At 51.5% G+C, this 27,222-nt stretch overlaps 1 protein-coding gene across 3 annotated transcripts in view; it reads right to left on the bottom strand.

The window, feature by feature from the left end:
• Nucleotides 1-117: 117 nt before the first annotated feature.
• The window catches only part of KMT2A (lysine methyltransferase 2A), a 37,524-nt gene continuing 10,419 nt past the window's right edge, over nt 118-27,222 (bottom strand). Inside the window, exons 4-36 of one of the 3 annotated variants that reach the window (XM_065855832.2) lie at nt 26,929-27,106; nt 26,332-26,566; nt 25,783-25,847; nt 25,260-25,622; nt 24,601-24,674; nt 23,872-24,000; nt 22,913-23,026; nt 21,629-21,775; nt 21,370-21,465; nt 20,466-20,586; nt 19,805-19,918; nt 19,292-19,476; nt 18,565-18,738; nt 17,858-17,968; nt 17,536-17,609; nt 16,891-17,084; nt 16,413-16,519; nt 16,132-16,269; nt 14,771-14,929; nt 14,391-14,508; nt 14,228-14,306; nt 13,820-13,980; nt 12,892-13,077; nt 7,962-12,261; nt 6,719-6,799; nt 6,197-6,261; nt 5,667-5,837; nt 4,965-5,039; nt 4,585-4,759; nt 4,141-4,248; nt 3,721-3,804; nt 3,377-3,506; nt 118-3,030 (exon numbers count right to left, since the gene is read on the bottom strand). In XM_065855832.2, the coding sequence (XP_065711904.1) occupies nt 2,755-3,030; nt 3,377-3,506; nt 3,721-3,804; nt 4,141-4,248; nt 4,585-4,759; nt 4,965-5,039; nt 5,667-5,837; nt 6,197-6,261; nt 6,719-6,799; nt 7,962-12,261; nt 12,892-13,077; nt 13,820-13,980; nt 14,228-14,306; nt 14,391-14,508; nt 14,771-14,929; nt 16,132-16,269; nt 16,413-16,519; nt 16,891-17,084; nt 17,536-17,609; nt 17,858-17,968; nt 18,565-18,738; nt 19,292-19,476; nt 19,805-19,918; nt 20,466-20,586; nt 21,370-21,465; nt 21,629-21,775; nt 22,913-23,026; nt 23,872-24,000; nt 24,601-24,674; nt 25,260-25,622; nt 25,783-25,847; nt 26,332-26,566; nt 26,929-27,106 (8,787 nt within the window). In that variant the 3' untranslated portion in view covers nt 118-2,754. The remainder of the gene's footprint in view (nt 3,031-3,376; nt 3,507-3,720; nt 3,805-4,140; nt 4,249-4,584; nt 4,760-4,964; nt 5,040-5,666; nt 5,838-6,196; nt 6,262-6,718; nt 6,800-7,961; nt 12,262-12,891; nt 13,078-13,819; nt 13,981-14,227; nt 14,307-14,390; nt 14,509-14,770; nt 14,930-16,131; nt 16,270-16,412; nt 16,520-16,890; nt 17,085-17,535; nt 17,610-17,857; nt 17,969-18,564; nt 18,739-19,291; nt 19,477-19,804; nt 19,919-20,465; nt 20,587-21,369; nt 21,466-21,628; nt 21,776-22,912; nt 23,027-23,871; nt 24,001-24,600; nt 24,675-25,259; nt 25,623-25,782; nt 25,848-26,331; nt 26,567-26,928; nt 27,107-27,222) is intronic. The other 2 variants (XM_065855833.2, XM_071798836.1) reach the window with 2 other exon arrangements.

Here is a 27,222-nt window from a genome sequence, read left to right as displayed (position 1 = left end):
GCCTCCCGCGGTGACCCCGACACCCCCCGCGCTGCCCCAGCGTCCCCCACGCCCCCCGGCTCCAGGGGACACGGGGAGCAGCTTCTCACCCTGAAGAAGCAGCCAAGAGCAACCCTCTGCAGCAATAAACTTGACATGTTTATTAATTAAACTATCACTTAAATAAAAAAAAGTGCATAGAAAATAAACATGTTTAAAAACTCCTTTGTTTTTTTTGTGTTTTTTCTGTTTTTTACAACTATTTACACGTTTTTACATTCAGTCTCTGCGGAGCTTTCAGCATTTGTTGAGCGGTTGGAGTATTTCCTTCTTCCTGTGACAGGAGTCAATTAACACTGATGCACTTAGACACGGTTCCTCTTTTTTTAAAAAAACAACAACCAGAAGCTTGGAAGAACACAAGAAAAAAAGAAGAGATTTGTTATACATGATAAGTTGTCAAGAAATGCATTTCTAGAACAAAACCTTGCCTTGCTGAGCTTTTTTTTTTCCTTTTTTTTTTTTTGAAACAATTACTCACCTACCTGTATTTACTAAAGAGACTGTTAAGTTCAATAAAAGAAACACCACAAGTATAGTTGTCGGTTGAAAGACGAAGCTACTGCACCTCGTAAGGAGACCAGAAAGCACGGAGCACACTGCTCGCCCATATGCAGGTGGTTCCCGACATCCAGGACCGGGCGAGAGGAGCGGGAGAAACCGAGCGGTCGGGACGGAGGGGCCGGGGCCGAGCCCCCCGGCCGGCGGGAGCGACGGGAACACAATCCTTAGCTATAGTGTTAGAGAAGTAGAAGCCGTGGACCGATACTGAACGAGGCTGCATTACACGGTGCGTCACTACATTAGTTCCTATATATATTGTATTTATAGCTATAAAACCCTTGCGAGTGGAGCAGTAGTACGGGGTGAGTGGCATGATTCTGCACAACAACCGTCTCGCCCAAGAACCCGGTATTGCTTGGAAACGAAAGGAAACCAGACAGAAAAGATACCCAGCCCTTTGCAATGACCCGCTTTTCCTTTAGAAAACAACACGTCGCTTTGTACAAAGAAAAATAAACGCCCTAAGGTTCCTTTTTTTTTCAGTATTTTCAGATACCATGATCTGTGTCAGTCCTTATAAAATATACATTCATGCGCGGGGACGCCGCGCGCCCCACGTCCCCCGGCCCCGCCGCGGCTTCCCGGTTACGGACAGTGTCAGCGGCCGCCACGGCCATAGCAGCAAAGCGGACAGACGGCCGGACAGATGGCCGGACAGACGGCCGGACCGCGGGCCGGGCCCGAGCTCCTCCCGCGGCCGGGAAGACGCGGCTCCGCGGGCACCGGGCACCGCGGGAGGGAGCGCGGCCGCTCGGGACGCCGGGGCAGCCGCGGGGGGGCCGAGGGGCCGAGCCCGGCGCGCAGGGCTCCGTGGGGTATGTGCGTTCCCAAACTGTCAGTGCATCAAGTCAGTAACAGACGCGGCGGTGCCGGGACGTGTGTGTCAGCGGTTATCGCCGGGGATCGCCGCGCAGTGCAATAACGAGAGGAAAGCGGGCGCCCCTGGCCCCCTGTGCCGTGCGCCCTCCCCGGCTCGGGGTGTGGGTTCGGGTGCCCCACGCGAGCCCGGGGGAGTCAAAAGCAGCGCCCGGGGTGGGCCCTGTGCTGGTTTTCCTCCCGTGGCGCGGGCAGGGCGCGGGCAGCCCCTCCGACACAGCCAAACGCCGCCCGCGCTGGGCAGCCCCCCTCCCGCCCCCATCCTGACGGGTACACAGAGTTTAAGGTCCAGCCAAACCTCCCGGAAACAGTTACTGAAGTCAAAAAGGCAGAACGAGAGTTAAAAAAAACCAAAACACCCAAAGAAAAACCAAACCAAAAATAAAGTGTACCCCCTCTCCGGAGAAAGGATCAGACTGTCCAGCCAGGTATTTCCTATAACCGTCCTATGAAAATAAAAAAAACATTAAAAAGAGATTCTCTTAAATTAGGATAATACCACTGTTTAAAAAGCCTCGTCATAAGTGCTTTCCCCTATGAAGTGCTTCTCATAGAAAAATATACAAAATATATTTACATTTATAAAACCTTAAATACTAAACTGTAAACAGAACCGAGTAAAACCCAACGTCGCCGTGTGTCAGGTGGGGGCTGCGCTGCTGCTCCTGCGCGGGGGCCGGGGCAGCGGGAGGGTCCACGCCGCTCCCACCGCCCGGCGGGTCCCATCGCCGCGAACCCGCCGGTTCCAACCTGCTGTGCGTTTCCTATGTGTTCCTGGCCCTCCCTGCGCTCGCAAATAGTGTTTTGCAGACACGAGGAACCGCGGGCACGCTGGCCCGAGGGGCAGCCCCTCTCCCGGGAGGAAAGCTGGCCAACCACGGCGCTACCGAACCTCTGCCGCGGCCCTCGCGCCACGAGAACCCCGCGGCCAGTGCTCTGCACCGCAGGACAGAGGGACAGGACCCGCCGCTGCTCCCGCACGCCCGGCTGAGCGCCCCTGCCCCCTCATCAGCCCCGTGCCGAGAAACAAACACTGGGGAAACGAGAACGGTGAAAAGCATCACACCGGGGATCTCCTGCAGGGGCTCAAGCCTTTGGCGAGGTGAAGCATGCGAGACATGGAGATGTGGCCTCTGACAGAGAACCGGCTGCCAGTCTGTCCCCCAGCCCAGCCCGTCCCTGCTGCGCCTCCCGTCCCCTCCGCACGGCCGGGGGGATGCGCTCGAGCTTTGCTCGCCCCTGTTCCCCTGGGCTCGCCCGCAGCCGAGGGAAGGTCTAGTTTAAAAACTTCCTGCACTTCTTGGCGCCGCAGTTACAGGGCAGCTTGTTGCTGGCGTCCTCAATGGGAAACTTGTAGTCGTAGGTGAGCTCCTCCCCGCGGTAGATCTTGCGCATGGCGAAGATGACGATGTGCTTCTGGCCGTCGATGTTGATGACGCGGGAGTAGCAGTTGGGCTCGCAGGAGTGGTTGATGAAGCGCGCCGCGTTCCCGTGCATGGTGGCGTCCACCACCTCCGAGTCGTCGATGCGGAACATGTAGCAGCCGATGCCCTGCGCGGGGAGGGCGGGAGGAGCCGCCGGTCAGGGAGGCACTCGACACCACCACAGGTCAACCCTTCGGACACTTTGCACCCTCTCTTCACTCGCCTTCCTAAGCTCAGCCTTGAATCAGCTCATCCCCCGGCTCTTTGCAACGCTAAGCGTGGACTGAGACCCTTCCCAGCCCACAGAAGATAAGAAGCGCCTCCAGAGCTCCAGCAAGAACGGAAATATCCCCAGAAGTCTGTAATCCCAACTCGTGATGTTCCGTCACCTGGCCTAAGCCTGTCCTACCTTCACAGCCACTGCCCAGTCCTGCCCCAGTCTGTAAGAGCTTCTGCAAAAGCCCACGACTCACCTTACTGTCGTAGTATTTCTCCCGTTTGTCAGTGAGGATGGAGCGAATGACATTGCCTGAATATTCGATCACCATCTCACCTGCATCGATGTTCCTTTTGCAGAACAGCCCCCTGCCGTGGATGGGAGACCTGGAAAAGGCAAGCGAACCTTTCAAATGACACGAGCAAAACTCAGAAGCACAGGATTGCTAACCATGCAGAAAACTTCATTACACAGCTCCATATAACATAATGCCAACAAGAACAGTGCTAGATCTCCCCTGCCCACTCTTCCCCTCCATTTTGCAGTCTGATTTCATCGAAGGCTGCACGTTTCTACCTTCTTCCCCAGAGGAAAACGCACCTGTAGACACCAACTGCCTCCTTGGAGGTCTTCTTCAAGTGTCGGAAGCGCATGGGCATTGGCAGATCCATACTGGTTGCCCTCCTAGAATAGAGAGACCTTTCTTTGAGAGCCCATGTCATAGATTATATGGGATATTTCCTAAGACAGAATAATTTAGATGCTGTGACACTGCAGCCTACTGAGAACACAATCAAAATTAATTTAGTGTTCTTATATGTGTACATAAAACGTCATTTCCCCTCTGTTCTGCTCAAACTCTCCTCAGGCTGACATGAGCAAGGAGAAGATTCAAAGGCAGACTGGTTGGGCGGTCACCTCCAGCATCTCAAAGATCGCAACCCATAACGAAGCCTGATCAGCTCATTATAGCGCCACAGCGTTATCTTCCCCGGTGACCCACTAAACCCTGCTGCATACCGGGCTGATTTCAGCTGCACTTCTTCCTCTTCCTCATCATTTGGGTTGTATTCGGGTGGCTGTCGGTGTTTAGAAGCCAAGAAGTTAAACATATCAAATGCAGACTTCCTGCGATTTAAAGAGAGAAAAGAAGTTTGCTTTACTGACTGCAAATAAACACGGGGTTGCCACACAGTTTGAAGTGTTCACTGCTTTCCACATTCCCCAGCCTCCCATGCCTCAGGATAACACCACAGTCTCTGAGCACTGCAAATAAAACCACTGGCCAGGAACCTTTGTTAAACAAAGCAGCTGTCAATAAAGTGGCCCAGAAAAATGTGCAGACTGGGAAGATGCAATATAACAATTTACACGCCAAAGTTGCTAATGTTCCTTCTCAACTGAGAGCTTTAGAGCTGCAGAGAGTTATTAACGGAGCAAAGGGCCCGTTAACCCAGCGCTTGCCTCAGGTGCACTTCAGCCCGCGCGGAGCCGTGCGGGTTCAGCGGGGGCTCGTTGGCCTCCTCCGGCTTGTGGAAGCGGAACTTGTAGTTGTGGCAGTGCTTCGCGCCATAGAGCTGCTCGATCAGGAACACGACGGTGTCGTGGATAATCCCCAGCATCCGCAAACCGTTCACACCTGGAACACAGCACGACAAATGTGAGCTAACGGACAGCGCAGACTTGGAGCGGGAGGAAACTGCAGCGTGCGAAATACAAATCCTGTGCCAACTTTCACAGAATTAGCTGCCTCCTTCCCCACAAGAGTTTCCAGTCCTTTCACGGGACGACGCCGTCCCCCACAAACAGCCAGCAGCTGAACGGGCACTGTGCGCGCCTGTTACCTGCGAAGGACAGCTGCTTCAGGCGCGCGTTGGAACGGGCCTCCTGCACCTTGTCCGTCAGCGACTTCCAGGCATCTGCGGTCACACAAACAGAGCACATGGTGAGCGAGGACCGGGGCGCCCAGGGCTGCCGAAGCCGGCTGCCCCCCGTGTCACTCGCTCTGTCCCCTGTGCCGCTCGCTCCGCCCCCTGTGCTGTTCGCTCCGCCAAATCTTGTCGGGCTTGCACTGAAACCACACGGTGCCGGCAGAGTCCTGTGCCCGTGGGCAGGACACTGTTCACCAACAAAATGCCCACACTGACATGAGCTAACTGGAGGATGCGAAGTTTGCACCCTTTCATGGACCATAAACCCAGATCTTCAGATCAAATGGTTTCCACCCTCTCCAAAATTCAGTTTGGCACAAAGGGAAGCGTCTCCAGCAACTGGTCTGGATGAAAACCACAGTTCTGATCCACACTATTTCATGACAAAAATGGTTCAACATCATTGGTCAATTGATAAAACAAAATCGGACAATGACTGAAAAACACAACCACCAGAGTTTGTCAATGTAATCCAGACACTGCTAGGAACCAGGACTGCTCCAGGGCCGCAGATCGGGAGGGTTTGTAGTGTGGGTTTTATTTGTTTCGTTTTAGATCCATAAGAAAAGCAACTAACAGATCAAACCAGGACAACTCAAACCGCACTGTTCTCACCTTCAATGCTTTCTGCGCAGATCTGAAAACCATCGTCACTAGAGATCTCAAAAACCAAACCTTTCTTTGGTTTCTTCTCACCAAGACATTCTTTCCTCTTTTGCTCTTGCTGAAGCCAAAACATGAGTGGGGAGCTGAAAGTGCTCTCCTCTTCCTCAAGAGCTTTTGAGCCTGGAAAAGACAGAAGCACAAAGATGGAAATTGGGTGGAATGGTGTTTTTTCCACAACTGAAAATTACTTACTAACTTGCTTTTTGACCAGTAAATCTGTCCTAGAAAAAACTCCAGACAGAGTTGTAGTGAGAGCGTGAAATCTCGAGTGGTGAAATTTGCACAAACTAAAAATAGGCAACTACTTGTGCAGTATCTATGAATAGCAAACAAACCTTTCCTCCCTGCAAAGCAAGAGCAACTGCAAGCTCCGAGAGCTTTCCTGAGAGAGCCAGACACACAAAAATCAAAACTTCAAGGTGCTAATTACCCAGCCCTGGTGAAGCCCAAGGCTCGGTGCTTTTGAAGAAGCGACATACCTGCATTTTCCTGCTCATGTGCCGGGTTCTGCGGTGACTGAGACTCCGGCAGGCCCGCCGTTTGCCTTGGGAGGGAACAGGAAGAAAATGCTTAACAACCTCCCTTGTTTTGTCACCAGCCCTGAGCACTCACCCACACAATCTGAGACCCAGACACAGGTACAAGAACCCTTTTCCAGATCAAATGCTCTAACAGCAGCTCAGTTGGAAACAAACAGGTTAAATGATTCTACTCAGTAGCGTCTATTTTTGAGGCACTCATCAGCCTGTGGGCAGCAGCATGTACGATCACCCAGAGCTGTACGAGGAGGCCCGTTCTCAGCAGGCAGCAAAGCCTCCCAGGGCTACACATAACGCAATTTAAAAAACGGCTCCATATCCCAGCTGCCTGTGAACGCTCATTCCAGACTGAAAGCTCCCAAGATATTCAAATCAGCAAAGCAAGACTTCTCGCGTTCTCTATGTAACTCCCCTTAGGCTCAGGCGAGCAGAACCTGACAGCAAGGTGTGCCCAGCGCTTACCCTGCAGACTGGCCACAGTGCTGCTGCGGCAGCTGATCGACGCCTGCTGCATCCTGCGCATCTGCCCTCGCAGCAGGAGCCCTGCAACGAAAAGGTTCAGGAGCATTCACAACGCCCGCCAAGCCGCAGGTGCCACGAACCAGACTGGAAGCAGGAACCATGGGAGCTGGCACGAGCGATTCAGCAGAACTACCGGGGCGGTAACAACTGCTCCTAAGACACAAGGAACCTGCTCGCACTTCCAGCATCACATGGGAATGAAGACTTGTACTTCAGAGGAGGGAGGAGGCTGAATCGGGTGCAGGAGAAACCCGCCTGAGCACTGAGCTCAGGAGCCAGGAGGTGCACAGCAGAAGGCACAAAGAGCTACAGGAAACACAGACTAAAAAACCTGGCAAGTGTCAGCAACACAAAAAACCTGTTTTAAAAGGTTAAGCTGCCTGAAGAGTTCTGGAATGATGGTTTAAGAACCAGACCTACTACAAGGCAGTAAGATGACCAAGGAACGTGCAATGATTCTCCATTACCAGCAGGCGGATGCAACTGTCCCCAGCGCCAGCAGCGGCTGTTGAAATGCGTGATTGTTTGCAGTGTGACGCTGAGACAGAGCTCTGGACTGGACTGATCACACTGCCTAGCTGGGCATGCAAAACACGGACCAGCAAGCAGCTCTTCTCTCTACAGATACATATTCCAAAGAGTCAAGTCAAATACCATTTTAAGTCAAGGCCTGGCAAGTAATTGTTCTGACACAGCAGAGAACAAGATTCTCCCTGCTCTCCCAGCTCCTCCCGGGTCCCTCTTGCCTGTAGGGACTGAGGGGGAGGGAAGGGGGCAGGAAGAATAAACCGTCCCCTGGAGAAACACTAAGCTCGCAGAAACTGGCATAGAGTTCCAATTCTGTAACTGAAACGACCAAGGCAGCACCGTAACGGTGCATCATGGTGCTGTCTCAGCACACTGCTGACAGCACAGTTAAAACTTGTAGAGCGCTTACATCTCCAAAAAAGCCGTTAATTTGCCAGAACTGTCAACAATGAAAAAAGTTCTCATTACCCCAATCCATGGTGTCTTAGGTTTTTATCCTTCCCTTTCCAGAGGTAAAAGTTCTACTAACTGCTTCAGAGAGCTGCTTTCTGTTGGCAGCTGGGGTTTTTACCTTGAAAATTAACATGCAAAACTAGTGCGATATTCTTTGTTATTCTGTTAAAAAAGCATGAGCAAACCCAAACTCTCCTCTTACCCTGTAGTCAAGACCTGGGGTCCAGCAATGGCCCCCCTGTCAGGAACGTGGGCTTCGGAGGAGCTGGCCCACAGGTGAGACATTTTGTGCTTCTTCCCATTCCCTTTGTCTAATGATGGCTGAATGCGCTTGACTTTCAGCTTTGCTTTTGCAGGGCCCAGCATGGAGCCGCTCGCAGAGTGCTGGGCAGACGACGGAGAGCCCCCGGGAGAGGCCGAGCTGGCGTGCAGGGCCGCCGAGGACGCCTTGGTTTGCTCCAGCCCAGTACTGTTGGGAACGTCGACCAGCTGCGGAAAGCTCGACAGCTGCGGCGCTGCCGACGCTGTGCCGAGGTCCAGCGGGGAGGAGGCGACCCCGGTTTTGCTGCCCAAGAGCTGCGTCATGTGCTGGAGCTGGTAAGAGCCTTCTGGGTCAGCAGACGACGGAGCGACCGTCATGCCCATCGACTGCGCTGAAGGCAGAACACAAATGCTCGATGCAGCCGTCATCGCTGCTGTAGATGGAGTCTGGGAAGCTCCCAGTTGTGAAAACATCCCAGAAGTGGGTGGCAAAGTCATGTGCTGGTCCTGCAGACCAAGGCTTTGCTGACTGGCTTTGATCAGGAGGTTGCTTATCGAACCCAGGTCCCCTAATAACCCAGGGCTCGTTAACGTGACCGAACTCTGTCCCAGAACGTGACTGGGAACTGAGCCACCAGTCGTGGGGGCTGCCGTGGCCTGCATGGAGACGACGTTGAGCACCGAGGAGCTCGATGCCAGGCCGGACACAGGCCCCGCCGGGAGGTGACCGGCATCCGGCCCAATGACGCTGGGAGACGTGCTGACCGCGGCGCTGGTCCCACCCTGCGGGAGCAGAGACGTTTGCTCAAAATACATGACCCCGGACTTGGATCTCTTGATGATATTGGGGACGGTTCTGTGGGATGCTGAATTGGCAATGCTTCCCAAATCCAGCGGGTGGTTGGAAATCTGGGAAGGAGCAAAATTAATCAGGGTCATGTTGGAGACCATATCGGGAGGAGCTATGGCAGGAGGGGTTCCAGAGGGAGCCAGCTTCTTGTTCTTCCGTGAGTGCAGGCGGGATATCGGCCGTTTCTTGCCCAGGGCCGCAGCAGGCGCCGACGTGGTGCCAAGGTCTGTCCTCTGGCTTGCCTCGGACACCAGGAGCTGCGGGTCAGGGGGCGGCTGCACGCCGATGAGCAGCCCTGGTGACGGGCTGCTGATATTGGGCGGGAAGCCGCTCTGGGGGGCCGTGGAGAAGGGGTGGATGTGCTGGTGATGGGGCATGGGCAGCAGCCCCTTGCTCGCGGGAGGGAACAGCGACTGCGAGGAGGGCAAGCTGGGATTTAGCCCTGTGGCCAGCGTGAGTCCACTGCCCATGGGCCCCAGCACCGAGGCGCCGCTCTCCATCACGCTCTGCGCAGAGCTGACCGACGGCGTCAGCTGGATCTTCTGGGTGACGCCATTGGGGAGCGTCTGGAGGACGTAGAGCGGCTGCATGTTTTGGTTGACCACCAGCAGTTTCTCCGCGGCCGGCTTGAGGTGCGGCGGCGTGGTCTGCACGGCAGCGTTGGAGATCTGTGAGGGGCCAGGGCTGTCCGTGGAGTTTGGCACGTACTTCTGGCTCTGCAGGGGAACGGTGGGAGACACCGGGATGCCCGGAGTGCCGCTGTTTCTCGTCAGGTCCTGGTTGCCACTGTGGCCCTGCTCGACGGGGCCGCAGGGTGGGCTGGCAATGTGCTCCGCATCCATGTGGCCCTGGATGAAGTGATCGGGAGTCATGTGTCCCTCAGGGCTCGGGTCCACTCCGGGACTCAGGAGAGCCGCATCGCCTTCCCCCGAGGTGGATTTTTCTGTCACCGCCACTCTCTTTTCCCCCGACTCCGCGGAGGGCAAGGCGAGCATGGACCTCTCTCCCGAGGAGGAGAGCGAGGACTCTGAGATGACGGCGAGCCTGTTGTGGTTCTGGCTGGGCACCGTCGGGCTGCGGGTGGTCAGGACAGAGAGGTCGGAAGGGAGCTCCAGCGGCAACTCGAACTGCTCCTCCGCCGAGATGGAGGAAGAGACGCTGCTGTCCACCGGCTCGGCAGTCGGCAGCTGCTGGGAGAACACCTCGAACAGACCCATATCCTTGCCGCGGTTGCTGTCCAGACCTAAACCTTCTCCGAGCGTCAGAAGCTCAGAGGACGAGGACTCCGGGCTCTCTCCCAACGCCTGCATCGACGGCGTGTTCTTCAGGACAAAGTCCATGATGTCGGAAGGCAGGATGTTCCCGCAGTCATCGCTGTTGTTGTTGTCGGAGTCGGATTTGAGAAGTTCAGTGTTAAACGTGTCCAGTAAGTTCTTGTCGGAAGGCGTGCTGGCGTGAGCCCTGCGGCCCGTCTCCAGCGAGCTCAGCTGAGCCTCCAGCGAGTCCTGGCCTTGCGCTTTGACCCTGCTCACGGGATGGCAGTTGTCCATCTTCGGGTCGCTCTTGTGGACAGCGGAGCTCTTGGTGACTTGCACCTTCTCGCTGGCTTCCTCGGTTCTATCCAACTTCAAGTTCTCTGTTCCGTTTTCTTTACTGCTCCTTTTAGTCACTTGACTGACTTTTCTTGTCGTTGCTGTGACACTCGTATCGCTTTCAGTTCCGTCATCCACACCGTCTAGCTGTGAGATTTTTGGAAGATCACACTGCTCCTCCTCCCTGAATAAGCTGTGGGACGCGAGCCTCTCCTCACTGTTCGAGGAAACCACCGTACGAGTGAAATTGTAGTAGTACAAGTCATCTTCATCCGACGTGCTCAAGTCATCTGCACCATCCACTTGTCCCTCTGCAGACCGCTTCCCTCGCTTCTTCCCTGTGGAGTTGCTGTAGAAGGGAATGTCCTCCTCTCCGTAGGACCTCACGCCGTACAGGGGAGTCAGCCCAAAGAACATGTTGGACCTGGCCCGAGCGCTTCTCCGCGGATACCTCCGCTTGTACGAGCCTTCTTCGGGAGCCTTGGTTCCATCCTGGAGCATCAAGTTGTTATCTTGAATGGGCAAATTTTCATATGCGTTACTTTGAGATTCCTGCGCTGGCGCTTCGTTGGGGCTTCCCTGCGCGGCGGGGGTGCCTTCGGGGCTCTCCGAAGCCAAGGAGGGCTCCGCCAAAGCGGCCAGCTCCGCTCCCACCGACTGCGGGTCCACATCGCCCTCCTGCTGCACGCTTTTAGCCTGGCTTTCGCTTTCCATCTTGAGGGGGGTCAGAGTGACTTTAACGGTGCGTTTGCGAGGCGCCTGCGGTTCCTTGGGGGCCACGTCGCTCTGCCCTGCGGAACCTTTCGGTTGCCCTTGGGAAGGTGGAGACTTCTCGCCAGCTTTTTCAGCAGGAATATTATTACATAACCTCTGGCTCATCTGTTCGGTGGCCAAACCCTGATTACCGAATTCTAGTTTCAGGTTTCCTTCATCACCACCTACTGCCTGGCTTGAATCCGTAAGAGATTTCAGGGAAAGTTTCTCTTTAAAGCTGTCTTTCATTAACTTTTTCCCCTTCTGACGCCTGTCTCTTGGGGCAGCAGCGACCTGCTCGCTTGCTGCAGGAGACCTGTTATTGACTCCAGCAGCCTTCAGGGTCTTTGCATCCATCTCATCAACCACAGTGGTTTTCTCTGGCTGTGCGGCAGGTTCCACATGCTGATCTCTGTCCTTCCTTGGGCCTCTCTGATGCAAAGGTGGGAAGGATATCGTTTCTTTGGAAGAAAACGATCCTGAACATTCTTGGAAGGTTCCTATTTTAACACTGATTTCTGTGCCCGATGAACTGGTCAGCTGAGCCGACACTTTGGAGTTTCCTCCAGAAGCAAAACTATGAGCTGGATAATCTGTGTCCTTTGATGTTTTCATCTTCTCTCCCTTAGAAGCTGCAGCTTTGGCTACCAGGTCTGAACTGCTGGAATGTTTTCCTTCCGCAGATTGAGACACATCCAGCTGGTAAGTTTTATTTCCACTTGCAGCCGCTATTTTCTGGGCACCTGAGCTGGCAGAGCAGCTCTGGCCCGGAGCGCTGGGAGCACCCGCGTTCGCTGGTCCCGCAAAGCGGTCGGTGCTTTTGCTGCTTGGTTCGTGTTCTGCAGAGGTCCCTGCGCTGGGAACCGAGGACACGCTGTGCCTGGAGTACGTGTTCCCGGCTCGTGGAGGGGAGATCATGCGGAGTTTCGACTGCTGCTGTGACAAAGAGGAGGTGCTGTGTCTCCTGGAACCGATGCTCTTCAGCCCAGAGGACAGCAAGGGATCCCCCACTGTCACTATTTCGTGGGTCACCGGGGTAGGGCTGCCTGAGAAAACAAGGCAAGGAAGACGGTCAGGTGAGCTGAAACCTTCACCACCAATGCGTACCCAATTCCTTCACACAGAACACAGGAAATAATGAAACAGCAACACCTTTCAGCCAAACAGCATTAACGTAGCGACAACACTTCAGTCGAGTATTAAAAATCTGATACAGTCCATTACTATTCACCACACAGAGCTGACGAGTTTGTAGCTCAACCTGAGATGTGAATTTTCAACACCCATGTGAAACAAAACGCGACTCGTTCATACAGATGCAGTAGCTGAATTGCAGTATCAGATTTCCGAATCTCTCAGGAAGAATACTGACTGAGACAATTAAACCCCTACCTGATATTACAGCTGTTATAGTGCCCAAATGGTTTCTTCATCCCAGGGAAACCTTTGTTTCATCGTATATTTCTTGGCAGGTTATCCCTACTGTATGTTTGTATAACTTTCCTTCCCTCAAACCTATTGCCATGTCATCATTTTCTCCAGAAACAGAAAACTAAACACCACACTCTGAACAAAGCCAAAAAAGACGCGAACCAAACCAAAAATACTTCCCAAACAAACCAACAAAAAATGCCCTCAAAGTCCCCGAAAATCAAGGTGAGGAGCACTTGAAATACCTGCGGAGGGCAGCGGCCGGGAGCCGGGCGACCTCTGCGCGGACGGATAGCTGGGCGTCCTGATCCTGGGAGCCTTCGGGCCCACCGGGAAGTAACAGGAGCCGGAGGTCTGAGAGTGCGAGGGACGATCTGGCGATGGCGGGCCGATGATTTCAGGCGTATTTCGGCTGTCTTTAGGCAGACTTTCTGTTGGCGTGTAAAAGAGAAACAGCAGCATAAGCCATCAGTGAATCCCAAAAGCTACGATCTGATGAAGTACATATTGCTATCAGGAAAATCAGGGGATTTGTTAAATAAAGACAAAGTCAAAGACTGCTGCTTCCTCGCCATCAGGTAACAGCTGGGCTCTTCTCTGAAGAACATTTCAAACACTTGCAGCAATACAGCAGCCCTCAGCTTACACGTGAAACTCCATCACATTTTAATAAAGATTCTGTCAACAACAGCAACCACTGCAAATGTTTCAAACCTCCCGCAGCCTCACTGCTGGGACTCTGAAGGAAAGGGTTGAGATTTTATTTGAATTCTTTTTAAGCTCACCTATAGATATGGAGAAGGTAATTCGGAAACACAGAAGCAGCGCAATGCTACTGTTCAACACGGTATTTACCAAGCCCCGTGTCACCTACCAACACCGACACCTGAAGCACAATGTGACGCTTTACATCACTCAAAGATCTCGGATCTGTAGACTAGAAAGCACAGCTACAGCAGGTTGGTGTGCTCGGGGCCTCAGAGTTACCAGAACACTGGAAAGCGTAGAGCCCTTTCGGTTTTTTTAAAGCCTTAAGAGGCCACAATGTAATGTGGAAGCTGTAGGGCATTCTAGTCCAAGTCGGTTTAAGAAAAAGGGATCTCACGCAGTACTGGCTTCCTGGTAAGGACAGACTATGGCAAATAGACTTTTAGACAGTCCTGAGAAGATGACCTGTAAGGGGAACGGGGCTGTGGGCAATCGTTCTGTTGTCATCGTGCTCCACCGTGCTGTTGATGTCGGGTTCTATGACCGGCGGCCGGCACTCCATGATCTTGCAGGTATACACGCAGCGCTTCCTGGCATCCGTTGTGCTCCAATACACCCTCGAGCACCTGCAAGAGAATTCAACCTCTTTACCCAACGGTTGAGTAAACCTCAGCATTCCTATTTTAAATCTGCAGTTTCTCAAAATGACACGGGACAAAGGCTGCTGGGCACAACACGCTGCACACCCAGCTTAATCACAAGATTCCTAACAGCGTATGCGAGCTACGGTCAACTTTTACAGATGTTACTTCAGAGCTGGTTTGACATCTAATACACTAAAAGAGATCTGGTCATGGAACAGCGTATACTCACTGATAGCCGATGGGAAACAACTTATCTTCACAGTCTGAGAGGTCATTCAGAATTCCTAAACAGTCTATTGTCATCGAGCCTGAGCGGAAAGAGGATCAGAAGAGTTCTGTGAACCAGAGCCCAGCACCGAAGGCGAATCAAGCGTCCAGAGACCAGATCTTACCAATCATCATGTGGATGTTCTCTGGTTCCAACCCACTAAGAAATTTTCTTCTCAAACTGATCCCTTCAAAGTCCACAAAAACTCTCCTAAGGACTTCAAACCCATTCTCAGGAACCACCTGGAACAAGAATCCACAAAACTACTCAGTAATTTCAAAGGAACCACCCCGCGTACACTACATGGTCTGTCTAACTCTGTCCTCAGTTTGGTGTTGTGGCTCTTGAAGCGCCCCATGGCAGCTGTACCGCTGACTTCTTTTTAACAGCACGGCAGTCCAGCCCCAGCTCACAAGGAGCAGAGGCACGGTTAACCTGTCAGCAGTGCTCCGGTTGCAGGTGAACCCGCCTGCAGCCACGGCCAGCGCGACGGAAGACTCTTACCTCTCCTTTGATCAAGTCGCGGTGCCGCTGGCAGTAAACCTTCTTGTCGTCCAGGAACACGCAGTTCTTGGCCCGCGAGCACATGAAGTGGTAGTTACTGGTGCAGGAAGTGAGGCAGCAGCCGACGGTGGCGCCCGACTTCTGGCAGAACTCGCATCTCTACAAAAGCAAACAGAAAAAAGTGACAAGTGAATCCCTTCTCCAACCAGGCTCCCACTGCTGCTGTCGGTTGTTTTTTTAGGCATAGGCAGAAGTCGAGAGTAAAGCCTGAGCTCCCGCTTTGCTGCCACAACATTTTGCTACCATGACTCACATGCTGAGCGAGACACGGAGGAGGATGTGAGAGAACAAGGATCTCTCGCTCTGAACAACTCCTGCCTTTGCTGAAGGGTTTCTCCGGGCTCAGGCTTTCTCGCTTGTACTCCACAGCCAAGTCTCCTATTTGCTTCACCAATTAGCACATCAATTATTTCTCCTGCACGCAGTATTCCCTATGTGGGCGCTTACTGCTGGCTAAGAGCAGTCCTGCTCCACTGCTTCTGCTGGTTTAAGACATACTTAGGACCAGGTGACGCAATATTAAACCAAGATATGGACAAACTGATTTCTAGTCACGCTTCTCATTTCATTCTGCTGGAAGGTAAGCAACAACCAATCCACCACAGGAAGGTGATTCCATTTTCTAAGGCTGTGTGGGAGTTCAGAAAAGAGACACCACCATCATTCTTCCTGCAGTATTTAACAGAGCAGCTACGTGCAAGCCAGATGTTAAGATCCTTCGCCTCTGCTCAAACACGACAATGCTCCTTGTTCAACACCTTGAACTGGACAATACCTGCTTTCCATTTTTATTTCTTTTATGCATATGTGGAATTTAACCCAGGTCAAAACGCCAGCTACAGGTTTTCCCTCTCCCCTCTGAGCTCCTCTGCTGCCACCGGTTCGGACTCCAACAGGAGATCTGGTGAGTCCTTGAACCAGAGAGATGGGGCTGGGGCTGCAACGCAGCATTTGACGCTGCTCCAGATATTCCGTGTTCTTTTCAAAAGAGGTCGTGACCATGTATATGGCATCGACTGCTGAAGGGGTAGCACTGGCAACTAAGACCTTCTGAGAAAAACACACCTCGAATTCACCTGCTACAAGTTCCTTTTGGTCTCCTCGCTACTTCTGAACTAAGCAAGGCTAAAGCAAATTTCCAAATCTCTTCAGTCAGTTCTACTACCTATAGCATAAAAAAACAATGCAAGGAGAGGACAGAGCAGAAATAACACACACAAGGCGCCTTTCAGCCGGGTTCCTGTCTCAGTTCTGCGCGACTCAGCATGTGGTTTAAGAAAGTGTTCGGAACTTGTACCCACCAGCTGCTTTCCCCTGATCACAGCCATGTGCACGTTCTTCAGAGAACCATCGTCGTCTTCAAACACCTCTGCCGACCACAAAGCACAGTTCACGTGTGTCCATTCATTCTGGCCGATATAGAGAAGACGCCCAGCATCCTAAGGAAGGGAAGGAAACCTTCTTTTCAAATGTTCCACAAGACACAGCAACATACAAAGGTCATCCAGCCTACCCACAGTGCCAAAGCCACAGCACTGCTTAAATCAGCTCCTGTCAGAACGGGCAGCTGCCAGATACTCACGTTAGCGCTGTCGTCACCGTATTTCAGGCACAACGCGCACTGCCTGTTGTCTTCCACGTCTGGAGGTGGGTTCAGTTCAGGACTATCCTCTCTGCTTCGGTCAGAGCCTTAAAGGAGAGAACGCTGTTTATTCTTGAAAGACAGGGAGGCAAAAATTCATCTGCAAAAGCGGCCAGCAAGGGAAGGGGACAGAAGCACCAACCAGCAGCCCGGAGTTGTCAACAGGCAGCTTGCAAAGCAAGGCCAAGCACACAGCAGTCCCCGCACAGCCCGTGTGCTGGGGGAAAGCAGCACAATCGTACGTCTGTACCCGAGCTCAGCTCAGAAACATCCCGTACGTAACAGCCTCTGAGCGACCCTGGGTCACAGAGGTCTCCAAAATCCTTCAGAACCAAAACTGCCCTCCCTTTACTGCTCGGAGGTGTGGAATGAAGCCCTCCAGGTGTGGGACCGACGGTGCTGCGACCTGTTTCCTTACCGGAGATGGGCGGCGTAGGAGGATGCAGAGGGGTTGGGGAATCCGGCTCTCCGGGCCCTTTGGGTTTTGGAGCTGGAATGATTTTCTTCATCAGAGGGGGCTGTTCGGTGCGGTTGTTCTCTTCCCGCTCCTGCCACTGAGCATAGTTATGGTCAAGCGAAGGGGGCAGCACCGCATTCGGCAACATACCACTGCTGGAAAGCAACGAGGAGTCGCCCGTCAGACCTGACTACACGCCAGCACAACCATCACCCGCTTCGTCACCCACAGTCCACACGTGCTCTCGACAAAGGCCATGACCGCTCACACGTTAAGGTTTGGGATGTGGCCGTCCCCTTCTCTTGAGGGTGACAGGTGCAGATGGGGGGGGGCCAGCACAGGGGGGTGAGGAGGGCAGGAAGGACGAGACTGACGAGCCAACACACAATACACCTCACTCTAAATGGTTTTAGTTTCTCTGCTTTCCAACAAGGAAATGCACACGAACCCTGGGAATGGGGTTACTGTCTGACTTCTTCAAAAAAAAGAGGAAAAGAAAAAGGAAAAACAGAAACCCCACCCCAAACCCAGGCTCTCTCGATACTTTTTGCTTGGACAGCTGGCAAACTGCAGGGTGTCGCAGTCGGACACTGAACAATTACTTACTTGCTTGTTACTTTATTTGGCTCCCAAAATCTGGACTTTTTTACACTGAACCATGGAAAAACACGCTCCATTTGCTGAAGGAAAACAACACTCCATTAGAAATGTTATGCAACGTACCCCCAAATCCAAAGACATTCAGCCAAGATCTACTGTAAAGGCACAACTGGTAAGATTTCAGGAACATCAACAACGCTGACAATGTATTGTTTTATTCCTGGAAATACCCAAGCTATGGTAAGTGCGACAGACCCTTTGGATTCCAACAGCATCAAGCAGTGGAGTGATACTGAGCAGATTCCAACATAACTACAGTCCAGCTCACCCGAATGAAGAAGGACTTGACCATGCTGTTGGCTTTCTTCACCTCCGGCTGCCCGCCGTCGGAATTGATGGCTGCTTGAATTATCTTCACGATATCATCACTGAAATCCAACTGCAAGAAAACCACAACATTTCACATTACCAGGATTGTCTCCTGCACACAGCGACACAATCCACTGATTTTTTAAGGCGTCAAGCGAGCATCCAGATAACCAGAAGACTGAACCAGAGCACTGACTGAAAAGCAGAAAAAGAATCTGGCTGTAAACAACGGGGAAAACGGAGGAAAAAGCTGCTCCCTATAACGAAACCCGATTGGGTCAATGCTAGCACTTTGTGTAGATGACCCCTGAAGAGATATCCCTCCACACATGAATTCTTAGTTCCCAGATAACTCACTACCAGCACTGTTATCTGGTCCTCAGAATTTGGATGTGAAGTAGGACCGATCCTTCTTCTATCAACATAAACATCTGACTGAGAGCAAAAGGGGTTTAACTGAGTGGTGAAAGAGCCGCACAACAATGTAAATGACACATCTTTGGGCCAGCGTTAACACCAGCCAGCCAGGATTATTTTTAGCAGCACGTTAACCTGTTTCCTTGTTCATAAAGCAAAGGCTTAAGCATGCTCAGTTATAAACACCACGGGTTGTAAAGCAAGTCACAGGACCTATTATTAGAGCAGACAACTAAAACTCTGACATACCACAGAGGTGTAACCTGCTTGATCCATTTTCCTCTTCACTCCTTCCAGATCCAGAGGCTGCTGCTCCTCCTGCTTGCTGACCTCGGTTAGGACGGGAGGGTCAGGACCTTCCGGGGAGCTCCGCGATGGGATACTCTCCTCCGTCTCGGGGTTTAAATCCGGCGGTTTTGCTGCCTGTTAACACCAGCAACCAGACAGAGGGACGTTGGCTATTGAAGGGTGGCTGCTACTTGCCACATACTCCCACACACATTTACTGGCCCAGAGAGTCTCGCTAATGTGAAATAAAGGAGCCTTGAGTTCTGAATTGCTGTCCAAAATGCAGGGGCAACAATTAAAAGAGCTTAACCAGCTCTGTGCTGCCAACTGGTACAGCACACAGCAGAGCAACCAGCCAGAAGGAGTAAACTCCTTTTTCACAGTCTTATTCCTGAATATATATTTCAAGCCTAAGACCCCGTCCTTCTGTCGAAAAAGCGCCTTCACCATCCCAGAGTTAAATCCTCCCAGTCCTTAAAGAACTGATCCTGTTTTTTCCTTTAGCCTCACAAGTTTATCATGGATGGCCACCTCATCGTTTCCACAGGAATGAAAACCACGGTATGCGCTGTTCACAGTCCAATCGAGACACTTTGCAGTACGATGCCCAGCAATACCAGAATTCAGCGAGACAGCAGGCAACACGTGGAGCCAGAATAGAGCAGCCGGGTGCGAGGCTGCAGCTCACCTGTCGATACCGCAGCAAGTGGCTGGTCGTTCTGGAATTCAACAGGGCCGTTAGAACCTGCCGCAGGGAAACCTGCAGCTCCTTCTCCAGCGCCAGGCGCCACTCCGCAGGATGCTGCTCCGTGCAGTTAATGCAGGTGTACGCTACGCTCTCCGGCAAGTTAGAGAGTATCTCATACATCTCATCTGGAGACAAAAGAAAATAAAAATGTGAACTACTGTACTGAAGGACGGATAGAAGGAAAAATGCCCACTGGGCACTGACTGTCTAACTGAAACACTTTTCATGTAACAAAAGCATCTTGTGCAACTAACTGAGCCCTACCGCGTTTGGGGCAAGTCCTGTGCTTTCAGGATGGCATCAATATCAGTACTGGTTTGCCTGTAGCTATTCCACAGGCCGGACACAATAGGTGAGGGTGTTAAGACTCATAGAAAGGCCCAGCACAAGATTCCTTTGGTCTACTTGCTGCCCCACGTTCTGAGGTACACAGGAGATCAGGATTCGTCTTACCAGAAAGGTTTTCACACTTGGAGTGGACCCAGCGGTCGCATTTCCCACACTGCATCATCTTGCTCTCATAGTCGTCATCGTCGTAGCACTTGTCGCAGAGAGGACAGAAGTTTCCTGCAAGCGAGATGTGACGGTTTCTCAGAGACTCGGCCGTCCCGCACAGCTCACGCGGGGCGGTTACGCACCGGCCAAGAAAGCGGCTGCCTGAACCCCCCACCGGTACACTGCCAGTGACTGGCAAAATAGTATAACCGGCAATGAGCTCGACAGAGTAAACCAACAAGACAAGAACGACATACAGGCATGAAATTTGGTGGAACAGCCCAGATCTTCTGTGCTGAGATTCTTCCCCAGAGTGCCCCTCTTAGATCCAAAGGCATCACGTACAGTAACTAACACACGAAGGAGCAACCACTTTACAATGGGAATTTTGTTGCTTTTAAGTCAGGAGTCCTTTCAAATGTCTTTTTCTTGACTGGCACTTGAAAGCCTGGGCCACCAGGTGTGCAAGAACTGCTTTATCTGGCATTGCGTTTATGTTCTGGAAGCCTCAAACTCTAACAAGAAAAGAGCGGCGACTTTGCCAGCCAGTGCAAAATCTAAACCCGGCTTTCCACCCGCCACCCCAACACGTGCTGGGAAGAATCACAGCTTCGTGTACCTTTCGCAAAGAGTTTGGCACAATCGTGGCAGAGCGAGAAGTCGTGAGACCACTGCGCATCCCACCCTTTGCCTGGTGTCGTGGATCCGCAGCTCTTGCAGCGAACACATTTGGTACATATCTGGAAAAGGAATGTGGTTGGCAAGTGTTATTTCCTTTTATTCACTGGTTTCTTTGCTTTAGTCCTAATGATACATTTCCTTGTTTTATTATTTAATGAGTGCAGAGAAATAACAGAGCAAGGATTTTCAAAGACCAAAACCTTCACTAAAAAGAGCTCCCTCCCTTTATGGTGAGATGGTGATAATGCAACATGAAAAAATTGAAAATAAACTACAGTATCATTTTTCCGTCCTTCGTATTTGCACTGAAGAAAATATCACCTTTCTGCTCACATAGAACAGTACATGCAGTTGTGGCGTTTCTTCGGACCTAAAACATGAAGTCTTATTTTAACAGTTTTCCAATTCTGAGAATATAGAAATGCTTGAAAACTATTTGTACCAAATACACTAATGGTAAAGCTTTTGCATTTGTTTAGAAGAAAAACTCAAAAGACACAACCAGTAAAGTAATCCAAATCGTCTCTTAATACCAGTACCAACTGATAAGCTTGAAGTAAATGCTGCCCTTCTAAAGAGCTTCTTCCATGCTCTGAGACCACGATCAGAAGAATCACTACAACTAAAAAAGCTGTAACCCCTTCAAAAATCCTGCTTGTTCAGAACCTCATCAGGGATCCACATCATTATCTATTTCCAAACGTACCTTCCAACGCAACACGCACCCTGCCTTACAGTTCAGCTGAGCGACTGCATCAGAGCCAGTCACCTGCACTGCTCTGGCCTGTGGCGTTACCATCGGCCAGCAAGTGAATTACCAAAAATAGATCAAAATGCCTCACCCAAACTTTCTTCTTCTTGGTGGGTTTTGTCGGGTAGTTTGGGCCCAGGCACTCGGGGTGATAGCTGTTTCGGCACTTGTTACACTCCAGCAGCTGCTGCAAGAACAACGGAGAGGGCATTGGAGCAGACCAAAGGGATGCACAAGCCCGGGCGCTCTGTTTCGGGTGGGACGCCCCGCTGCGGAAGCGGAGGAAGCTGCAGGGAAGCGACTGGAGAGGCGTTTCCCCAGCGTATTTTCTCCCGGTGCTTTGGGGGTACCTTGGTGGCCTGGTGCTGTCTCCCGCACACATGGCAGAACTTGCAGCGACGGCAGCACCAGTTCTCCAGCTGGTCCTCCAGCGGCCGCTCGCTCTCCTCCAGGCAGAACTTGTGAAAGGGCTCACAACAGACCTGACAGTACACGAACTGCAAGAGGGGAGAGGCAGGTTTTAGCAAGCCAGAAGCTTCTCTGAAGTCCCAAACCACCCCCTCACGCCCCCAACTGCTTTGAATTCTGCGTCACAGCTGACAGAACACGGATGTCTGCTGGCATGCTTTAGAGGGGAGCTGCGTGTGTGCTGCAGACAACCCCAATCCACACTTGCCTACCCAGCCCAGGCACCCAGCAGCAAAGGGGAGCCCGGTACCTGTTCTCTGAGCATTCCCAGCCCTGGCAAAGCCCTGAGGGCCCCCCAGGAGCTCCTCCCTCACTGTAACACAAGCCACCGCACCAGGAGAAAGACCTGGTGCAGACGGAAGGGACGTGCAGAGCCGAGAGAGGTGTTCCTGCCTCTGCTCAGCTCAGGTGGCCTGTGTGACAGCTCTTCTGACCTCTGCGTATCCCCTACAAGGCTGGGCAGACTAGAAAAAGCATCGTTCTTAGGGTACAAACACTGCAGGCTCAGGGGACGCATGAATCATTTGTCCCCATGAGCAACCTGCCTGAGCAGGGGACGGCTCCAGGCCCCGCTGGACGGTCCTCAAGCCAAGGGACGTCCACATCCACATTCCCCATTCCCTCAGCGTAACTGAGCCATCTCTGGAGTGCCAGCACCACCTCCCCAGGCCAGCTGGCCTCACTGTCTGTACGTGGCAATGCATTTGACACATCTCAAAGCCAAACCCAGCTCTTGGTGCAGCACCAGAATTCCTCCGGTCACGTCTCGGGAATGGCTTGCAGCTCTCAGCAAGTTCAGAGACGCATGGGGAAGTCAACAGCCCCTAAAGCCCTCTGACCTTATCGGGCAGCCTTCCTTATTTGAGTTCAGAAGAGGCAAAGCCCTGCTTTACGTCAGATCTGGGATACCAAATTAGGAGGAGACGCAGGTGCTCCCAGTTACACAGTTCTGCACATCTAATACTGTTCACCTGCAAAGTAAGTGCTGCAGAAGTTTCCCAACTGCTTTTAAATACCCTGCACTTCGGTATCTTGGGACAAAGTAAGGACAGATTTACAGGGACTATTTAACTTGTCCTGGATCGAGGTCACGATATTATTTCTTTATTTTTTCTAACCACACGGCACTGTAACTAAGTCACGAAGGGCAGAACACAATGCTTTACCTCCACGTGTCCACTGCTGGCACAGAGAAAACAGACCACCCTGGGAGTAATAGGTACCGAGGTGACGATGCCTAACCCACCCATCTCCCAAACATTCTCCACTTCACAGTCCTCCTGCAAGTACAAAAGGAGACGTCACCATGCAGAACAAGGCAACACAACAGCAGTACAAAGTGCTCGCGCTGACGGCTGCGCTACGCGCTCTGTGCCTGGGCTTAAGCGGCCTCAAACTGAATTGTGTCAGCTTCTACCTGCGTTACAGCGAATATTGCAACAGGCTCCTCTCGGCGCTGCTCTGGCCAAGAGGGCTCAGTAACGCGCTGGCCTTCCTTCTACGGAAAGCCGGCCTAAGCAACGAGACAAAGCTTTCACGATTGCACAATTATTACTGAAAGTGAAATTTCAGAAGAATTAGACTTTATTAGGATTCCATATTTGTATAAAAAAAACACTTATGAGATCTCGCTATAATCTCCAGTATCAACACTTATAGATGGACTGAAAAATTATTAGGAAAATATTTTTTATTTTTTCAACACTGTTGTTCAAAAAAAGTACATGATTCGTCAGTTAAAAACCCCGGATATTCCCAAAATGTCGTGAATTACAAGTTACTAACATTTTCCCCAAATCTTGTTGGCTCAAGTTGTGGTAAGGTTTTATAGTTCCATCTTAATGGAATAACTCTTCATAAACCTCAAAGTCTTGCTCATCCTCACACATTGACAGTTAAGGTTTTAAAGCTTTAAGGGTCTCTTCATCCAGTACTCTAATTATAAGAAAAAAAAAAAGGCATAACAAGCTTCTAAAAATCAAGCGACTTGTCATGAAGGCTCCTACGTGCAGTTCTCTGAGGGCACCACACACACACTGAGGCCACCGCCCGCGCTCTCGAGAGGCTCTGGTTCCAGGGTCAGAGCCAGGCAACATTCAAACACTTAAAACATTTTGTCCTCTACCTTGAAATCCACTCGGATTCTGTGGACTCCATCTGTGGGTGGCTTTTGCTTGGAACTGCTGCCATTAGTCAGAGTGCTGAGCAAGTTCAGCGTGCTGCTTTCGGGCTTGCTTATGGGAGGGGGCTTTTCCTGCTCAAGTAAAGGAGCCTGCGTTAATCCCAGCCCCGCACAGGAAAAGTCAACCAGAAATCAAACTCAATGCTGCAGGTAACTCACAGAGAAAACCCCCAAACCATTTCGGAATCACGAGTGTGCAAATGGTGCAAGAAAGCAACATTCCACAAACCATCTCCTAAGATCATTCCACGCACAGTTACATTTCTAATTCAATTTGCTGCACTCTCCTCTACCGTCACGTTGCTCTCTCAGCAGAGCGCTGGTCTGTACTCTGCAGTGGGGCAGCTCTGGCTGTCATCAGTCCCTACGCGCTTCTCCTCACATTTCAATCATTCTTTACCTTTTCTTTCTATAACGGAGCTGTTTCTGAGCCAAAGGCAGTTCCTTGTTTTACCAAACAGCCTCCACCCCAAAACGTACACTTCTCAGAGAACAAGCCAACATCTAAACCCAATCTCAGGCATACGCCAGGTACTTTGGTATCTGTGTACTGCCACAAGGACAAGCACAAAATACCTGCCAAAGGGGGAAGTAACACAGTTCTACCCTCTAGACAGACAGAAGTTGCAGGTTCTTGAAATGCACTGACTGTGTACAAAAAACAGTATTCACCTTGTCTTTTGGTTTCTGTTTCACAGGGAAAGTTGGACGGGGAGCAATTTTTTTCTGTTTGCTTTGTTCTGTGCCTAGGAAGGGGGGAAAAATTATGAGTATTTCAAGTAACTAACAGCCACCTGTAGAGAAGAAAAGGGAAAAAAATCAGCTGGGTAAGATGTGCTGAGTTTTCGACCCGAACCTCTCCCCCTGTGCGACTGCACCTCCCCAGCTGCGGCCCGCGCCGCCTCCTCTGCTGAAAATCTGCAGCATTCCGGGTGCGAAGCCAGAGAGGCCTGGGAGCCGCCTCGGCGGCCGCCATCCTGCTGCTCTGCGCTACGTGTGAGAAACTGCACAACGTTTTTCTAGAAAAAAGATTGTGTTCTTCTTGTTTGACATTCCGACTGCCAACAGGCTGAACGGTACTGAAAACAGACCTCAAGACTGCCAAGACTACATGACTAAAAATCAGAGTAAGAACGGCCATCTTTCTCCTCGCCCCAACATACACTGTACTTCAGTGAAACGGAAGCTACATGTAAGAAAAAAAATCCATAATAATCTGCTTTGATTTCACCAGATCTTAAAGCATTCACCAGTTTTAAAATCCAACAGCTTTTAGCGGTATCGTTACTTAACGTCACGCAAACAGATTGAGGATAAACAGTCCCATTTACCTATTTCTGGCTGGGGAGTCTGCTTTTTCTTAGGCTCAGAAGCGGCAGGTTTAGGTGCTTCTTTTTTCAGAGGTGCGGAGCTCGGCGGTGGCAGCGGTGCTGGCTGGGACGCCTGCTTGCCCGTCTTCCTGGTGCCGGCCGCAGGGACCTGTTTGGGCTCCGGCACCGGGCCGGGCGGATTCCCGTCCTCGTGCTTCTCCTCAACGGGCTTGCGGGCAGGCTCGCCGCTCTTCTTCACAGCAGCGTCTTCTCTCGCTATGACGGCCTGAGGAGTTTGTTTCTGCCCGGAGTCCAACTGGTTCTTTCCAGAATGGCTTTCTTTCTTCTCGTTTGTCTTCGATTTCTTCTCTTTCTTTTTTGCAGCTAGGAAGAAGAAGCATCAATAAAGCAACGTGGATAAACCAGCGTGACTTCAAACGACTTGCTGGCTTTTTAAAATAAGGAAACAGACACTGAGATGTCAGAACGTAGGAGATGACGGCGTCTGTCCAGCGCCGCACGCGAGCGCCGCCGTTCAGCCTACCTTTCGCTTGCTTCTGGAGGTACGCTTTGGAAGGCATCCACTGCAGATTCTGACATTTCCTCATCCTGCAAGGAGAGAACGCGTCAGGAAATCAGACATGAAGAGGGCAGTCTGTAAATATTGCACATGACAAACTGAAAAGGCCATTATTAATACACCCACCACCTTTTTCCAATAAATCTTTATTTTTTTTTCTCCCCTCTTCAGAGATATGTAAAACAAACTCCTCATTTTCGTGCAATTCTCACAGCTACGCTTTATAAACTGCTTTCATACCACAACAATTCTTATTGGTGCCACTTGGGTTGCTGCCTTTTCAGACAGATTGTCTAGCTTGGTAAAATCAATTTAATGCAGCAATTTAAAAAAGCAAAAGGTTCAGGCTAAGTGATATGTATAAGAAATTATAGGAAAATCAAGGAAGCGTGGTATTTCTTAATGACATCTGGAGACATCTTTGTTGGATGATGTGTACAAACACCAAAGAAACATCATCCTGAAAACACGAGCCTGGGGATCAGCCGAACCGTTCCTCGGGCACACACTTACTTGCAGCACTGCTTCTTGATATTGCGCCCACCAAACTTGGGCTTGTCCAGGCAGTTGGTGCAGACGCCGCAGTCCTCTGGAACCTGGCAGCCCGAACACTGCCCGCAGCGCCGCGAGCGCCGGCCCTTCTTCACCGGCGGTTCCTGCTGCGCCTTGTTTCTGGTGACCGGCTTGATCGGCTTGATCGGCGGAGCCAGAGGTTCGGCCTCTTCCGAGCCAGCTATCGATGACTTATCTATCAAAGAAATTGCTAGTGTGAACCCACTCATGGCAAAAGATGCATCCAGTTTGCTAACGGAATATATTCCACTACGCCCAAATTCATCTGCAGAGCCACACGAGCGGTGCGCGTGAGCGTGTACGTATATGTACGCACACATCTAAGCACACATAAATGTACTCACATCCCTCAGCAGACCGAAAGTTCAGTACAGAGCACAGGTCTGTAATGATTGCCAATGGGTAAAAGGATGAACCCTGTTTGAGTGGCATTGTCACGGAGAGCCTGGAGCTGTTTAACAGCCCTTCCCCTGTTAGTCACCTGAAGTCCCATTTAAAGCAGTCAGTGAAAGCTGTAAACTAAGAACCTTAACTCACCATCGTTCCCCATGGAAGACAGTATCTTCTCCCGCTCTTCCCACGGTAAGGCACTCAGAGTGGGCATGTCATCAGGAAACACCGCCCGCTTGCGGCCCAGCGCGACAGCTGCTCTCCTGCAGACGTGTTTGATGCGTGGTCCTCGCACTGACGTTTCTGACGAATCGCTCTCTTGTCCCTGGATTTCAGAAGAGGAGAACAGACAGCATTCTTAAGAAAGGTACCGAAGTGAGGCTGAGGAACGTGTAATGGACATAAATAACCTGAAAAGAGTGAACCGTGAGCGAGTGCTCT

Source organism: Patagioenas fasciata, chromosome 24 (genome assembly GCF_037038585.1).
Source record: "Patagioenas fasciata isolate bPatFas1 chromosome 24, bPatFas1.hap1, whole genome shotgun sequence".
NCBI lineage: Eukaryota > Metazoa > Chordata > Aves > Columbiformes > Columbidae > Patagioenas > Patagioenas fasciata.
Note: the sequence above shows the minus strand (reverse complement) of the source record. Positions and strands in the feature narration are given on the sequence as shown.